This window comes from Danio rerio, chromosome 18 (assembly GCF_052040795.2).
Source record: "Danio rerio strain M-AB ecotype USA chromosome 18, GRCz13ab, whole genome shotgun sequence".
Lineage (NCBI taxonomy): Eukaryota > Metazoa > Chordata > Actinopteri > Cypriniformes > Danionidae > Danio > Danio rerio.
Window position 1 is genome coordinate 44,228,187 of NC_141038.1, and position 15,418 is coordinate 44,243,604.

The 15,418-nt window shown below is 36.5% G+C and overlaps 2 protein-coding genes across 4 annotated transcripts in view; both read right to left on the reverse strand.

Moving 5' to 3' along the window:
* Positions 1 to 15,418, reverse strand: part of grk7b (G protein-coupled receptor kinase 7b) — an 845,646-nt gene that overhangs the window by 171,106 nt on the left and 659,122 nt on the right. The window lies entirely within an intron of this gene.
* rasa2 (RAS p21 protein activator 2) overlaps positions 1 to 15,418 on the reverse strand; it is a 241,741-nt gene that overhangs the window by 139,191 nt on the left and 87,132 nt on the right. The window contains exons 20-24 of one of the 3 annotated variants that reach the window (XM_087293381.1): positions 14,755 to 14,837; positions 13,016 to 13,224; positions 12,824 to 12,927; positions 12,383 to 12,554; positions 6,796 to 7,868 (exon numbers count right to left, since the gene is read on the reverse strand). In XM_087293381.1, coding sequence (XP_087149507.1) covers positions 7,838 to 7,868; positions 12,383 to 12,554; positions 12,824 to 12,927; positions 13,016 to 13,224; positions 14,755 to 14,837 — 599 coding nt within the window. In that variant the 3' untranslated portion in view covers positions 6,796 to 7,837. Of the gene's footprint in view, positions 1 to 6,795; positions 7,869 to 10,719; positions 12,555 to 12,823; positions 12,928 to 13,015; positions 13,225 to 14,754; positions 14,838 to 15,418 lie in introns of those variants that run through there. The other 2 variants (XR_015515224.1, XR_015515223.1) reach the window with 2 other exon arrangements.

The window sequence follows — 15,418 nt, forward strand, 5'->3', positions numbered from 1 at the left end:
TAAGCATAACACCAAAATTTACATAGCATTTACGTTATAAACAGCAAAAATAACAGTTACGATAACAGTTAACCTTATGAAGGCACTTCTTTGCCGAAACACTTGGGTTTTTTAAATTTTAGCAATGTGAATAAAGGCTTTTTAATATTTCTTCCATATTTCATGTGCCCTGGACTGATTTTTGCTGTTCATACAGCCAATTCTCTTACCCAAAGAGCAATGACACATTATTTAAGCTACCCCTGAGCACTTTTTGTTTGATTTAGCACAACGTTATGCTTGATCATTAGATTGACAGTGTGTTGGTTGTTGAATACAGCATGCAAACCATGAAAATCAGTACGTTTACATGGACACCAATTATCCAATTTTAATACGATTAAGACAATACTCTGATTGAAAGTCTACCATGTAAACTGATTTTTGATTAATTTAATCCAATTAAGGTCATAATTGAACTGAACAGAAATGGAATTAAGACATGTGGAGTATGTCGATTTTAGTCAGATTATTGAAGTGCAGTACAGACATGTAAACACCGCAATCAAACTATTACCATTGTGTGGGATTTTCAACACATTTTGTGACAGAATAGGCTATATACATACGGCTGTTTGACACTATTCTCTGCACCAATCAATTCAGTAAAGACACCTGCATCGTGAAATGCGGAGGTTTATTCCCATACAGCGTGCACTATCAAATTCCATTGAAAACTACACTCTTCCAACAGTTCATACGTGCATCCAATATCTTGTTTGTCATGGAGGGGGCATGCATGAAATGTTCCTGAATGAAAGTGAAAGTGCCAAACTGCAGTTAAAGTCGACAAATTAAAAATGAAACACCCGAAGTTACATGAAACTCTAAAGGAAACATTAGACAGCGCAGTGATGCAATGACGTTAATCGAATTATGTGCTATAACATGTAAAGCATGATCAACTCATGTAAGCACCTTCGTCATATTATTGTCATATTCAGATTAAGGCAAATAATCCGATTACTGATGTCCATGTAAACGCAGTCAATCATTGTACTCAAAGCTGTAATGCAGAGTCACTGACAACATACGCACACACAGAAAACACACAATCACACAAACAATATATTTATTGCAAATTAATTCCACAGAACTAATAACAGAGGAATTACGTGAGCTTGTATTGTGAAAATAACAGTATAAAAACATTTAAATAACAAAATGAAGCAAACATGTCCAGTACAATTAGTAATACACGGAAAGAAGAACAAGAATCGAGTGGACAAAACGAGTGGTCAAATTTGTGCAAATATTTATAGCTGTTTCGACAGACCTACATTATTGATCTAAAAAATATAATAATTTAAAAAAGAAATGCATTATTTCAACTACAACGTTTTCAAAATGGTCGACTTGTGGACCACATTACGGCAACAGGGTGGAACTGGAGAACAAATATCATTAGAAGAGGAGCACGTAACTAGTTTTACGATATGGTGATTGTAGATTCGTACCAATATACATTCGAGACTTCAATAAAAAAGGAGAGAAAAACAAGGCATTGCAGAAATGCAGACATTGTTCCATCGACTCAAAGATAAGTGCTAAATTCGGAATGTTAACGAATGATCGTCCAAAAATTGGGGGTCTTTAAAGGCCACTGAATGCTGGTTGTAATAGTTTCTGTATGTTGACACACTTTGAAAATAATGGCCAGTTCAGAGATGGGGGTGGGGAGATTCAATGGATGAGCAGAAACCACTCAATTTAATCCGACAAGTATAATGAATGGAGGAGGTCTGCGGTACCACCACAATGCTAAGTGAGCCCAAAGGCCTCTCTGAATTGCCACAGCTATGAAGTGAAGATGATCAGTACCACATTTTCTCTGAAGCTCGCTGGAGCCTCAGAGGACCAGATCGACACGTACCATTCAATCAATCAGTTCGCAACGTGCTATGAACATCTACATCACACAACACAAATGAGAAACACACACACACTCATCCTGATGGATTGTTATTGATAAGGTGAATTTTGCATAATTGTTTGTGCTAAAACGGCAGGCCTCTTTGTCAATCCTTGATACAATCTAATAGTTTTCCAATTTCATGGTTACAAAAATAGACTGTTTACAAAACTCTGAGAGGCACATCACTTACTAACAAATGTAGACTGGTGTCCTGTAAGACTTACTTGTGTTTTGACTGGAGAATCAAAAAGTGCTTGTATGTTTGGTCATTAATTACATGTTTTTCTCCTTTGTGAAAAGCAACTTTGGACATTATTTTGTCTGATAAATGACTAACTGTAAAGGTTAATGCACTGAGGTTGACGTATTTTTGATTTGCTTCATCTGCTCTAAAAAATGATGTGTTTTTTTCTGTTTTGCTTCTACTAACTGTCCTTCATTGTCAAATAACTCTTTCAGCATGTTTTTGAATAAATCTCCGTCTATCTGTTTATTATTTATCTTGTACTTATTGATTTTGAGCTGGGTTAATATTCCCCTACTTAACCTTTATTACATGTTTAGTTATTGCTCTTTTTGGTGTAGAATTTGTATATTTTATATATATATATATATATATATATATATATATATATATATATATATATATATATATATATATATATATATATATATATATATATATATATATATATATTTATTTATTTATTTATTTATTTATTTATTTGAGTATATCTCAGTCATTTATTTTTTAGTTTATCCTTTTTATTTCCACTATTGTTGTTGGGATATTATTAATATTATTATTTAACAACCTTTTGTATTTTGTTTATTACATGCTTTTATTATGTTACCTGTTATATGCTGATTAACTGTTATTTTGTGTTCACATAATTTCGAAATAAAATAATAATAAAAATTTGATGGCTGGCACACAGCGTCTTAAGACATTAATATTAGGGTAGACTTAGGTTATTATGTCAGGTGACCAAAATTCAATGTCAAGCAAGCGTCTAAGGACAACATTATTTTGATGTCCAATAACAACGTCAAATAACGTTGATATTTGGTTGATTTTAGGTTGTTTTGGAAAGTGACCAAAATCCAACGTCGAGCCAATATATTGAACCAATGTCATACTAACGCCAAATACTGACATTTACTTATCAGGTATTGTAACCAAAATCCAACATCTGAGTCACAACGGCAAGCTTTAACACCATTAAACATTGATGTTTAATTGTTTTTAGGTTGGAAAGTTACCAAAATCCAACATCTGTCCGATGTTAAACTCTGACGTCAACCTGATATTTATTTCCACCCAAAATACAACATACTCACAATGTTGTGGTACAACATGTTGATGTCCTGTACCTGCTAAGGATGTTTGCTATTTAAACAATGCTGGGTTTAAAATTTTATGACAAAATGAAACTCAACGGTTGAGTTTGTCCATATTAGACAATTTCAATTTCAATTTCAAACAACCTAGCATACTGATTGCTGTGTTCACCAATTAATGTATTTTTTGGCGTATCCTTTTCTCATACTGGTAGACACTAAAACAATAAATATATAAACAAATGTGTTGTTTCAACTGAAATTTGGATAAAATATGGAGAAACCCAAGAGTTAAGTACTCCCTCTCATGTCGTTCCAATTTCCTGAGACATTTGTTCATCTGCAGAACACAAAATAAGACATTTTAAATGAAATCCAAGAGCTCTCAACAGACAACAAGGGTTCAGTGATTTCCAAAGTTCAGAAAATTAACCAAAATTATTATGTCATAACTTTAGTTAAAATATAGAGAAAACTAACCCTTTATAAAAAGTTTATCTGGTAATTGGGTTACTCACAATTTTATTCAAATTAGGATTAAAACAACCCAGCATTTTAAAGAATAAGATGTCTTTTTTTTAAAGAAAGTAAAATGATCATGCGAAGCACAATTTAATTTGACAGGATAGATTTCAGTAGATCTAGATCAGTGGTTCTTAAGTAGTTTTGCTTCATGACCCAGAGTTTACACTGGATATCAGCTGATGACCCAACACATGGTTTCATGCTCTCAGCGGCCGATAACTCTCTGCGCAAAACTTATGTGGTTTAAACAAACCATGACCATATGGCAAGCCTTATTTAATGTTTTCAAGAAGGTTTTCTCAACCTTCGCCTGATTTGTCAATCTTCATGACAGACATCATCGAGAATAGATATGGGATGCATTTATCTCCTTTTTAAAATGAATATTGTGGATTCATAGAACAAACATGAATCAGAATCATTCTAGCATGAAAACCTACTTTCTTGTATTACTCCAAGATTACTTGTATGATATTGAAAAATGTACTAAAGCAGTTTGAAAGGATTTTAAACGGTCTCCTAGGTTAGCGGTAAACACAATAACAAGATATTTCAAGTTTAAGCCTACAACTTGTAATACATCAGTAATACACACTTGTCATTCAACACCACCTTAAAGGGCCATGACACCCCCCACTTTCGGTTAAAGTCTACTTCAGAATTTTTTCAAAAGATGCATGATAATGGGCGTGGAGCTCCGCGAGCATCGGGCAGGAGTGGGCGTGGCCAGCAGGGAAGAACGCGAGCGAACGAAGCTAGCTCACAAAATGAGACAAACCGTGAGGAGACGCATGAGTTTATGGTTTACAAAGTTAAAATGCAAAGAAATGAACAGTGATTTAATACCTTGCTACATTTGTTATTCGTAATTTCATATACACATAACCACAATTTATATCATTTTAAAGATAAGTGTGTTCATGTAAACCCTATAAATGAGGACTTCTCCCTCAATCCCCGTATCCAGCAGACTCAGTGCAGCAGGTCTCCTGACCTGTCTATTTTAACCGTTAGCCCTGCTGGTAATCTGGAGGATTTAGGCAAACACAGCAGCACAGTGATGTGTCTGAATGTGAACGAACTCCTGATAAAAGACAGCGTCCGCCATTCTCTAACTCTCGTGCTGCTCTCCCGACAAAAATGCTAGCAGCACACACACAGCTTTGCTGTATGATCGGCCCTGACAAGATCGCGGGGGAAAACATGCAACAAACCCCGTGGATCATGGAAACAAACGCATATGAGCCTACATGAACGGCTAAATACTGTGCCGTGGTTTCCGTGTCTCTCAGCTCGGGCTTGACTCTGGCAGGTCTCATGAATAATTAAGCAGCCGGCTCTATTATGATGAACAAAATGTGTAAGAATCAAAAACTGTAGTAGGACACAGGATTTCAGGAATTAAGGATAATAAAAATCCATCATGGCTGCATTATGGTTCTCAGAAGGCTATATTGTGGCCAAAACTGCACAGTGTGCACCGAGCTTTGTTAAAATGCAGTACATTTGTACCAATTATGGCTAAAATGTATCAGATTCCATTTACATCTCTATTTTGCATTGTTTATGTGTGATCAGACTGATGAATACTCATCTTAATACCAGGTGTAAACTGGTAAATGGTTTGTAATCATATTTTATAACTACAGACTAATAAAACTGAACTGATGAAATATCAATCACATTTAGTTAGTTTTAGAATTAGTTTAGAACGTTTATCTTATTTACTTATTATTAATATAACTATTATTATATCATTGTACAACAGAATAGACCTACAATACATTTGTTACTGTTTGAAAATCACCTTTCTAGCCTACATTTTATATATCTGCAAAACACAAGTATACCAAACAGTACAAATCAGTCTACAACGTCAAAGCAAAGACACAAAAAACCTTCTGTGCAGTTTAAAATATGTGTGAATGTGTAGACAGGTAATAATCATTAGGGGGAAGTTATCAGGAAATTAGACATCAAACCCAAAACAAAGTTAGAACATAACTGCGAAACCACAGACGCGATGCAGGCGATTGTTACTTGTCACACTGAATTATTATCAAACAACCAACATGTATAGCTCTCTTCAAACCCTAGTGAGCTGCCTTATTGACAAGGAATTCTAATTCCGAATAATGGGCTATATGCACACAGACTTTTCATTTTCAGCCAGGCAGCCCAAGGGCTTGCGGAGAACTGTCTTTCCATTACAAAATTGTCACGTTTAAGATCTGATTCCTTTAAAAACCAGCGATATTCACTGCCTGTTAGATATACATAATGAATTTGGTCTCAGATCAGACAAGAAGCACTGCATTAAAGTCCATTTCCCCCCACCATGTCTTTAAAATATGCCAGTTTATTTTACCCCAGTATTTTCAAAGGAATTTCTGCGCTAGCCAGTGCTACTGATGGCGCTTGTGGTAACAACGACCTTTCATCTCATTCATGTAAATAAATGCTTCTGTCTATTTAACTGAATGTATTGTAATTACATTACAACACCGATGCTGTAAAAACAACCTTGTGAAATTGATTAAGCTTCCAAAGCTTATCGTTGGCTATAAAACTCTAGCTGTGCTTAGAGCCCATTGTCAACAGAATCTGCTGTTAGCATGTTGCTAAGCTAACACTTGAGCAAAATATACATAAAACATGCTGATATTGAAAAATATGTCATCAATACTTGTAGTATTTGATTGAAAATTAGATTTACAATCATTATTTTGCTTTTTGGATGATTTTCAAAATAGTTTTTTCTTGCAGTGCATAATGGGAAGGCATTCCCTGCTAAAAAAGACCTTCCCTGAATTAATTTATGTTAATGCTACCATTTCAATGAAAAAAATGAAAATTGTAGGCAGCTCACTAGGTTTTGGAGCTTCTGACAGCATATTATAAAATATCCAATCTTTTGTCATTAAACGGTAAAAATCGTTAACAATGTTTCATCAAAAAAAAAAAAAGACTGAATAGAACTTTCCTCCATGTTTATCAAAATGTATTACGCTCCCAAAACGTACGACCGTGAAGGATAGACATTTTCCTTTTTGTTTTTAAAGAACTGTAATTGAAAAAACAACAGGTATACCATTTTCAAGTCATGAAAACCTACAAAACAACATCTTTGGCGTAAGAAAAATAGCTAGTAAAAATCTACAGGATATGAATGTTATCTACAGAACATTACACAAGAGTTGATCATGTAACTGATCGATATTGGGAAAAAAACCAAAACAAAAACAAAAAGGTTGATACCACGTATCTAAAACAATCTCATCTGGAATATTTCCAAATATCTAAAGTGCTTCTGCATTAGTCCCTAATTCATACACAAATGTGGGATTGTAAGTACCTCCACTGAATTTATAAGGCAGATTAAATCTATCCTCTACAGATAGAAAACCGTGCACATGCTCAAAAATGATGGGCCAAAAGGGATGATACTACAAGATTAAAAGAACGACAAGAATTCCCTTTGACATCGTTATTTTACTTGTCGAAACATCAGACCAGCAGTAGTCTGAAAGAACCGATGGTTTACGAACAAAAGAAAATATGTGAAGGTTTGAGTACTTTCATAGACTATTTTAGCAGCTATAATTTCTCAGACTTACTCTTGGTGTCTGGACTTTCACAGCCTGTTTAGGAATGGATAAGAGGTGATTGAATCTTTTCTTACTGTGCGGACTGGCAATTGAGGTTACTTATAAATCTTAAAAACCGATACAAGACTGAGATCTGACAGGCACACAGAGAAAAGAGCTTGATTTTCTTTTTTTCCCAATGATTAGCAACTCACAGACACGCCACTGGACTCTTGACTGGCCGAATTCTTCCATGTACACTGTCACTCCAGATCAGGCTGCTGCTGGAGAGGCTGGACTCAGTCTTGTGTGGAATGGCAGCGATTTTCGGAGCATTACCAGAGCGCTGTCACGATCCTGTATATTAACAAATATGGCGCCCTCTGCTGGTGTGGATGTATCAGCTCCACCTGGTCCCACGATTGCAGTGTTACGCTGTCTTTCCAACTATAGGATTCTCTCTACAAACAAGATGAAAGATGCAAATTTACTGTGGGTACGAAATATAAGACATGATTTTATGAAGCATAAATGAGGCATTTTAGGGAGAAATAAAAATGATTGCACAAACAAGAATGAATATTAAATGTAAGTTAAATATTATTAATATAAATATTTAATGTTACCATCAGATCATCCGAGACTAAGGTGAAAAACTCAATACCTGTGGCTCTCAATAATAAATTAAAGAGGTGGTTTACCCAAAAATCAAACTTATTTTAACAATTTACTCACTAAAGTGGTTGTCTCTGTCTTACGTTTAACACAAAACACGATATTCTGAAGAAAAACAGCCATTGACATTTATAGGTGGGGAAAAAAAAGGAAATCAATAGCTGTTTTTCCTCAACATTCATCAGCGTAACTTCATCATATCTGCAGGTTTCTAAAGGCTCCTACACACCGGGATGCTTTTTGTTTGCGTTTATCATCAGCGGTTTACGAGACGTTTTTCCATAAACAAACCCAAGCGATTTTCACTGCCGTCAAGCAGAAGAGTATGCAAAATCACTCCTTGACGTTAGATGGCGCTACACAACTTCTGACACCCGCTTATAACACAGAAGAAGAGGAGGAGAGGAAGTTCACGCGCTAGTTGTTGAAGCTACTGGTGTCTCAAACAAGCATGGATGGTTCAAGCAGCAGCTCCAGCTCTAGCGATGAAGAAATGATTATTGTTTACAAGACCAATAAGCAGCTGAACGTTCATATCGCCTCTGGGCATCGTCTTCAATGTGCGCTCGCATTGACGGTTTTGCGTTTGAGCGCCTCCAAGTGCTGTTTGCTGTAACTTCAGCAGCTCCGTGCACGTGAACAAAAGTGCCAATCTGATTGGTGGAGAAGGATTTGACGTGGCGCGTCAAAACAAAAAAACGAGCATTAGGCGTTTTTTTTTAATATTTTTTATAAATGATGCTTTTGCATCTGCCGTTTTGCACATTGGTGTGCACGATCACATTGACGGCCTTTGTTTCGTCACGAGGCGTTAAACGTCGACGAAAAATGCGAGCAAAAAATGTTTCTGTGTGCATGGGCCTTATCCGAAATCGCATACTTCCATATTGTATAGTATGCTAAAACTAGTATGCGAGCGCAGTAGTATGTCCAAATTCAATTCGAAAAACAGTGTGCAGGAAGAACCCGAATGACCTACTACTTTCGGGGAGAAGTGTGCATCCAATGGACATGCACAGATATACAATGCTCATAGATATTTACATTAGATGCCGCCTACCCTGTTGTTCTCTATTGGAAGGAATGCGTCAATAGAGCCGCCATTTTAGTACAATCTCTCTCTCCTCTAAAATGAATGTGGAACCAAGGTGCAGTGGAGGAGGACTGGCCATCCAGAGCCAGTAATATACAGACACACTTATACACACACACACACACGCATACATACATACATACATACATAATGCATAATACATACAAACATACATACATGCATACATGCAAACATACATACATGCATACATACACACATACATAAATACATACATACATGCATACATGCATTACACACACACATACATACATACATACATACATACATACATACATGCATACATGCATACATGCATAGATGCACACATTACACACATACATACATACATACATGCACACATTACACACATACATACATACATACATACATACATAGATACATACATACATAAACATACACACATACATTACATACATTGATAGATACATACATACATACATACATACATAAACATACACACATACATACATACATACATACATACATAGATACATACATACATACATACATACATACATACATACATAAACATACACACATACATTACATACATACATACATGCATATGATTGGGAGTTTCCCAGTGGTCAGTATGCAAATATTTTTTTAAATTACGAAAATCATATTTATATTTAAATTATAATTATAATTTTACTTCACTTATCTACATCGATGAATACGTGACCGCCTAGGCAATGCGGCCCAAGAGCATATTGTATGCATGGAAATGTATTATCCTCCCTCCCTGTTTAATTTGATCTAATGAGATCACACCCCCTCTCCTACTTTCACTTCTCATTCTAAAGGAGGGAGCGATTCGTTTGTGAATGAATCTCCATTATGAACGACTTATTCACTAAGCCGACAATAATACAAGTTTCTGGCACCGCAGCATCTTGTTGTCATATTTCATTTACATTTTTTGCTTGATTTATTCAACAAAACCAGCATAAGCTTAGAATTTAGTGCGAGTTGGTTCTACTTTGCCTTATGGTTAATGCAGTAAGAGACTTTATTATCATCAATAGCATTACTTGTTAAGCACAAAAGTTCATAAAATACAAATTAATTACCCATGAAATGTTCTGCTATTGTGCTTTGTTTTCTTTGCCTGCTCGTTACAACACCCGTAAGCAGCGCTAAAGTCCAGCATCTTCAGATTGGCGTGCGAATGAAGCGAGTAAACTCAAAATGTTCAAGCGTGTATTTACGTTGGAATATCACGATTTATTTGCTAGTGCTGTGTCTGGTGTATAAGCAGCATTACAGTGCATTATGGTTATTCTCTAGCTTTTGAGTGTACATCGGTGCATTGTGAGAATGATTGAGTGCATTTCAGAATGTTTACTAACGTTTTAGACAACTCTACATTAGATTTCTTCCTCAAATAAAGCACTATTTAAGGGTACAGGGGTGATTTCATCTCACATAGATAACATAGGTTTTTGCATAGTATCTGGAAGCTGAACATTAAGCGCTAATACTTCAAAGGAGCTAAACATAAGTCCATTTCTCTAATTAACATTAAGGAAATCACTAAAGATTGATGCAACTCCACCACCACAACCAGTTTGACGAGCCTCATGTTTATATAAGAATCCTGAAGGAGTTGCTTCATTTAAACTAATATAGTCATTTTGTTTCAGCCAGGTTTCAGTGAGACAGAGTGCATTAAGATTGTTATCTGTTATTATTTCATTTATGATAAGCGCTTTAGGTGCAAGTGACCTGGGGCCTCATGTATCAACGTTGCGTACGCACAAAAACTTTGCGTACGCCAGGTTTCACGCTCAGAATCGCTCACGTTTGGATTTACTAACAATGAACTGAACGTGGCAATGTGCGCAGCTTCACGGCAGCTTTCTGGCTGGCGTACGCACATTTTTTGTGCGTGTGTGTTTTATTTCCATTGGCGACTCCTAGAGGCAGTTGTATTAAATTCCTCTCTACAAAGTGTCTGAGCCTTGCAATGGCAGCTGTATGAGATGGGTTCATCTAGTAGGTATGTAAGGTTTCCATACCATACGGTTGACCAGCTAAACATTAAAGCACAATTTGCAGCGGTCGCCTGTTTTCCCAATGTAATCTGAGCTATCTACTGCACACACATTGCTATAAAGACACTATCTGAAGATGAATTTGCATGCGTGAATCAGAAACATTTCCATTCAATAAATGTGCAAATAAAATATGATGCACAAACTTCCTACTTGTCTTTCTTGTGATAAATAGTGGGCAAAATCTGATATGTAGCGGGGACAAAAAAGAAGAAAGAGTTCATTAGACGCCGGATTCGAGCCAAGTTTATGCTCGAACGTGTCAATACATGATCACATGCGTCTTACGGTGCGCCACAGAGACTGCTAAAGGTATTGCAACATTTTACAGATATAAACCAGACTATTTCCTTTTTAATGCACTCAGTGCAATGTTCAGACAACTGTGTTAACTGCATCAGCTAAACTCTCCCATTCTATTTTTTTCTTTTGTTGTTAATTCCGGAGAACAAACTTGCAAATAACACCGCTTTTCTCCGGTATACCTCCGAAAGCAGCACCTCCAATTCACATTCTGTTCAAAGTTTCTCTTTTTGCTTGCTTTTGCCATTGCTTTTTCGTTGGGTTTTTCCATTAGCATAGTCATTAGCATATTCATACGGGGGAGGAGGCAGGGAGGGGTTTTGTGCTCGTGCATGTTGCGCTCAGTTTCACGTTCATTCGGATGTACAAAAGAATATGCGTGAGATTCGGCGTACGCAGTGTTTCATACATCTGAATTTTTTTCTGCGTACGCACATTTACAGCTTTGTGCGTACGCAATGTTTTAGTAAGATTTCCATGCAAGTCTTCGTACATGAGGCCCCTGATGTTTAGGAGGCTGAGCGAAATTTGTATTTTCCCTCTCCGCTGTCGCCACTGGCTTGCATGGTTCAGGATCTGTAAAGCTACGCATCGATGAATTTGCTCTTCAGTGTTTGGACTCTCAGTAATGATTTCAAACCACACTGAACTGAGCTAAACTGAACTGAACTTAAATACTAAAAACTGAACTACCCTGATCCAGTTACTATGACCATTTATGTGAAGCTGCTTTGACACAATCTACATTGTAAAAGCGCTATACAAATAAAGCTGAATTGAATTGAACATAGATCCTGCAAATTTTATCACATTTTGGTTGCCTTACATAGTGCCTGGTTCATCAGTTAGTGCCCCCTTTGAGTCATGGTGAGACTGCAGCTCGTCCAGCACCTCTCCGAGCTCTTTAATGGTGCGGAAGGTCTCTTTAGGGTCCTGTATAGTGAAGGCCGAACACTCCTCCTGCTGCCCAAGATACACTGACATACCGGCACAGACGTCTGCAGAGACCAGCACAAACAAATCAGTACATTTTATGGGGGTCATGATAACAAGATAAACCCAATTTGCTGGTGAAATATCCTCCAAGTTTCATAGCTTTAATCATCGTCCTTGTGATAAACCAATCATTTTACCATACAAAAAAATGATTTGTTTGCATAATATAAAGGAATTAATGACTAAACATTAATGACTAATATAAACTGTATGTTTTAATCAATCATGAACAGTAAACGGGGATGTTTCTCAATGTTATAAGGCTACACACCCTCCATCTTCTGTAGTCTGGAGCGGTAGGTGGAGAAGAAGGAGAAGATTCGCTCTGTTTCCCGGTCACAGTCGATATCCAGTTGAATATTAGCCAACACTGTCCTATATTGTGAAGTCGAACATAAAAAATAATGGCACCAGGTACATTTTTGTATATAAACTAAATGTGCAAATTAATATGATTTCTTACGCAGTGCAGGGTTTGCAGCCTGGAGCACTTTCATTGGGCTCCTTACAGCATAACCAGGATCCACCGACGTATGCAGAGAGGTGAAATGTGCTGAGGCGTCCCGGGTTACACCGGCTGACCTGACTCAACACCTCAATCCAGCTGTTGGTCTCTACACAGTTACTCGCCTGGACGTACAGGGGCTTCTCTGAGTGGATTACCTGAAACATCTGCAAAACAAAACAGGGTAGAGGAGTGTGTTACATTTACATACAGATCAAATGTTTGGAATAATTATTGCTGGGGTCAGACTGATTGTGTGATATACACTGGAAAGTATCATTTGTTAACTTTGCTTAAAGGTGCAGTGTGCAAGATTGACACGCAGTGGTTGAACTAGGTATTGCACGCTTTGTTCAAAACCATTCATTCGTTCATTTTCTTTTCGGCTAAGTCCCTTTAAAAATACGGGGTCGCCACAGCGGAATGAACCGCCAACTTATCCAGCACTTTTTTAAGCAGCGGATGCCCTTCCAGCTACAACCCATCTCTGGGGGGTTGTGGCTAGAAGGGCTGCGTTTAATGGGAAAGCACATTTTCCCATTGAACTCTTTGAAGGCAAAACACCTTATGATGAGCACAAACTGTCTCACACACATACATTTTTTTTCTTATTTATAGTTCAAATTTCCAAAAAAATATTACATCAAGACCAGACAAGCAAAATGGCGTGAGGAAATGAAGTGATGCTGAAAACTTCTGTTTGAGATTATATCTTAAGATATTTTTTCTTACCCCATTGGCAAATAATTCTGCTTGTTTTAGGCAAATAATCACTCAATTTTGAGGTCAAGTGATTTCTAATGCCATTTCATGTGTCTAGTACAGGGGTGGGCAAACTCGGTCCTGGAAGGCCGGTGTCCTGCACAGTTTAGCTCCAACTCTATTCAAACACACCTGCTTATAGAGTTGTAGTGATTTTGAAAACACTGATTACCATGTTCAGGTGTGTTTGATTAGTGTTGGAGCAAAACTGTGCAGGACACCGGCCCTCCAGGACCGAGTTTGCCCACCCCTGGTCTAGTATGTATCTTCATTTAAAAGCATTTGTATATTTGGATTGAAAACAGGACAAAACTAGTTAGTTTTTTATTTATTAATATTATTATTATTATTATTATTATTATTATTGTTGTTATTATTATTATTATTATAACAGCTCAGGGATGAGCTTTTTAAAAATAAAGTGTTGGAAATGAATGCTTTTCTTTTTTTTATCCGATTTATTTGAAAAAAAATAATCAACAGATTAATTGATTAATCAAATATTCGTTAGTTGCAGCCCTAGTGTATTTCTTTCATTTTACTTTGTTCATTGTATCAATTTTCCGATGGGTAGTGCATTAGGATTTTAACAAAAATATTAAGCAGAAAACATGTTTCAGCACTGATGGCTTTTATTTAAAAACATATAAAAATAAAACAGCCTTTATAGTTTAGCATAATGTTTCAACAATACTAAAGTTTTTACAACGTTTTTGGCAAAGTACATGCAAGCTTGGATAAGCGTCAAAGACTTCTTATTATAGTCGTAATTATTCCAAACTTTGGAACAGTAAACATACCGTAAATTTGCATTTGTCATTCACTTTTATTCAAAGCAATGGTGAAGATTTTACATTTCATTTGTATGTTTGCCTCCTGGGAATCAAACATAAATAAACACATAAAACACACGCAAATGCAATTGAGCTACTCACGTTTTTGCGATTAAAGGCACTTTCTTCCAGTTTCTCAATACCAAGGATGTGTTTCACAGGAATGACACACAGCGCTTCCTTTCCTGAACACAAACACAAAAACAGATTTGTCCATGTGGAAAAATAAAAACAAAATTCACACTTGGCCCTTTGGTCACACTTTATTTTAATGGTCTGTTTGTTGAATTTAAGTTTTTTTATGAAGAAGGAAGGGTCGGCGATTCAGGTAGCACAAAGATTTTCATTTGTTTTGTTATGGTTTTTTTCAAGCATAACTCTCAAAGCATCTCTCTCTCGTCTCTGTCGACTTCTTTTTGAAGCGTCTCTCCGGCCCAATCACTGAGAGAAAACAGGTGTTAATTATTATTCTGATTGACCCACTTTATCAGCTGCCGGTCTCCCAACCGGTCACATTTTATTTTGATGGTCCGTTAGTTGAATTTAAGTTACATTGCAACTAATTCTCCTTATATTATAAGTAGACTGTTTGGTTGGGCTTTTAGGGGTTAATGCCAGTTAACATGTACTAGCTAAGTTTCTTATAGTCAGTTAAATGTCTGTTAAAGGAGCAGTATCAACAGATATTAAGCAGACAGTCTACTAATACTCAAATGGACCATTAAAATAAAGTGTTACCAGCCATTTTTTTTACTTGTGTAGGGAC